This window comes from Diaphorina citri, unplaced genomic scaffold (genome assembly GCF_000475195.1).
Source record: "Diaphorina citri unplaced genomic scaffold, Diaci psyllid genome assembly version 1.1 scaffold9314, whole genome shotgun sequence".
Classification (NCBI taxonomy): domain Eukaryota; kingdom Metazoa; phylum Arthropoda; class Insecta; order Hemiptera; family Psyllidae; genus Diaphorina; species Diaphorina citri.
In genome coordinates this window covers 1-2,431 of record NW_007386688.1, presented here as the reverse complement: position 1 = coordinate 2,431, position 2,431 = coordinate 1, and the positions used below count along the sequence as shown (strand labels likewise).

At 42.5% G+C, this 2,431-nt stretch overlaps 1 protein-coding gene across 1 annotated transcript; it reads right to left on the bottom strand.

Annotated features, from left to right (window-relative positions):
- Positions 1-70: 70 nt before the first annotated feature.
- LOC113472852 lies at positions 71-2,422 on the bottom strand. The gene is made up of 2 exons (XM_026832640.1): positions 588-2,422; positions 71-410 (listed from the first exon to the last, which is right to left on the bottom strand). Exon 1 carries the CDS (start codon positions 2,312-2,314, stop codon positions 713-715), a length of 1,602 nt encoding a protein of 533 aa, XP_026688441.1. The 5' UTR covers positions 2,315-2,422; the 3' UTR covers positions 71-410; positions 588-712.
- Positions 2,423-2,431: the final 9 nt, after the last annotated feature.

The window sequence follows — 2,431 nt, the reverse complement described above, 5'->3', positions numbered from 1 at the left end:
TCCCTCAGGGTAAATATCAATTGTGATAGATCCCACGAGAGATCTAGGCATGGTTTACACCTTGAATTGAATACATTACCAAAATAATAACACATATCTATGTTAATCCCACGATTCCTCTTCTTTAATCTTAGTGGGGGTGTTCTTGAAGTGCCCGCTGAAGATCCCTCAGGGTAAATATCAATTGTGATAGATCCCACGAGAGATCTAGGCACATACACGTACTGCATTTCATCAATGTGTTCGATTTTATAATTGTGAATTTCTTTCACACACTCATCTACAAAGTGGTCAAAGCAAACCATGCTTGGAGTGTAAGTTTCTTGACACAACTGATGTAAAGTGGAGTAGACAGAAACAGTGGATGTCCTACTTCTTGATTGTGAATCGAGATTAAATCACTCTGTAACCTTTAATTTTTAGTTCATCCTTCCTTTATTAAATTGCAAATGGACTATTGTATTCGCTTCGGTGTCGTCTGTCTGTCTGTCTGACCCCATAGAAGGACTTGTTGTAGCAGCCTCGCCAGAATGTTCGACTAGAAACAAGTATTCGTCCGTAAACGAAAGAGGATCTTTCTCTGTAACCTTTAATTTTTAGTTCATCCTTCCTTTATTAAATTGCAAATGGACTATTGTATTCGCTTCGGTGTCGTCTGTCTGTCTGACCCCATAGAAGGACTTATCCAAACCGTTCAGCTGATGGACGCGCTTCAAGGCTCAACTAAACCCATGCAATGCGCAACCGTCATGCGCGTAGCATGCCCAGATACGGATCCTACACCCCAGGAAACGCATACAGGGGAGCCATGTGATATGAAAAGGCAGCGCATAACTGCGCCGGCCATGTCGCGAACCCTATCATATGTCTCCGGACCTAATTTCTCGTCAATAAGATTTTTTACATAGCGAAGTACGAACGTTTCCGAAACGTCTATTTCGTTCAAGCTCAAGTTAGCGTCCGCATTAACGATAAAACGTAAATTTGGAATCCTCGAAGGAATGATAGCGCGCGAATCAACCACCAGAATCTCTCGCGAAAGACATTCTTCTAGTAAAAGGGAGAGGGAACTTTCTCCCTTTCGCAGCGGTCCCGTAAACACTGATATAATCGAAGGGATCTTGAGCAATGATCGTAGAGCCTCAACAGAGCACCAATTCGCAAAAAATAGCCCAACCGAAAAACGTTTTTGCTGAGCAAGTATATCAACAATATTAGAACTTGTAACATCATACACAGTCTGACGCCATCCTAACGTAGAGGCAGCTATTTCCTTTTCCATAGTAGAGAAGAAATCATTATCTATTAGAGAATCTATATGGGCTTTCAGAATCTCGGGTTTTTCAGTGACTTTCGTGGGCGACCCAGCACGGAGCCCTAAGATGCGTAGTTCATATCTTCTACGCCCATCAGCTGATAATCCTGAGTGATAGAAAGGTTGTAACATAATCTGATAACCGTTAAAGACCGAGTAACTCCCAATCCTCGAGGTTCTTACTTTCAAGCAATATCTAACACACCCTTCCACGTTCTGGATGATTTGATTCCAGATACCTATCTCATCTTCGACCATCTTGTCATACTGCTCAGGATCAGAATAATCACCTCTGACATCCCACATTAAATCAAAAGCCGTAATCCCATTTTCCGCCAAGATCTCATTGAGCCGTTCGCATGTAGTAAGGGACTCCAGATAATGTGGGTGCGGACCAGCGAGTGGCCTCGGATCAATAGATACTACCAGTGGGGGGTTTGGCAAAATAGAGAGAGCCTTCAGCCATCCGTTCCCTGGAGAACTTCCGACGTAAACAATCGGTCTAGTATTTACAAAGCCAAAAAATTCTATGTACAATTTTGACTGCCCTGGCGGCAGCATTTCACATTCTAGTAGAGCTTCATCGAGCGCATGAGGATAGGGGGGGTAGATTAGATCTGTTCTCACCCCTTCGTTCGTAATTGACATACCAAGAGGTCTCAACCCTACACACACATCAGGCAATTTCTGAAGAGTCAGAATGATACTCTCCCACTCCGATCCGAGTAGAGACCCGGCGTTTGGGTGTAGGTAAAGCTTTTCTCGAATAGTGTCACAAGCGGTTTTTAAATCATTTGGAGCATACAACTTCAATAAAGGAATGGTATCAGGCGATTCAATGTATAGTTTATCGACCGGAAATCCAGCATCAAACCAAAACGCTTCGCTTAATTCCGAAGATTTCTGAAATTTAGTAATTATCCTCGCAATACAATTGGGATGTTTTCTTAAATGATCGCGATATTCAGCTCCGTTTTTCGCAAGTTTCAGTCTAGACATAATTACCGATAAGTCACAGAGTTTCTTTCTTTTAAAAACGGCTCTTTTTTAGACATGCACTCTCATGATTCAATCCGCGTCTGCTGGCGTACTCCCCGATTTGTACGTAATTAATTT

Bases quoted from the DNA above. Each gene is read 5' to 3' on its own strand.
- LOC113472852 (XM_026832640.1), bottom strand. From the start codon at position 2,314: ATGTCTAGACTGAAACTTGCGAAAAACGGAGCTGAATATCGCGATCAT.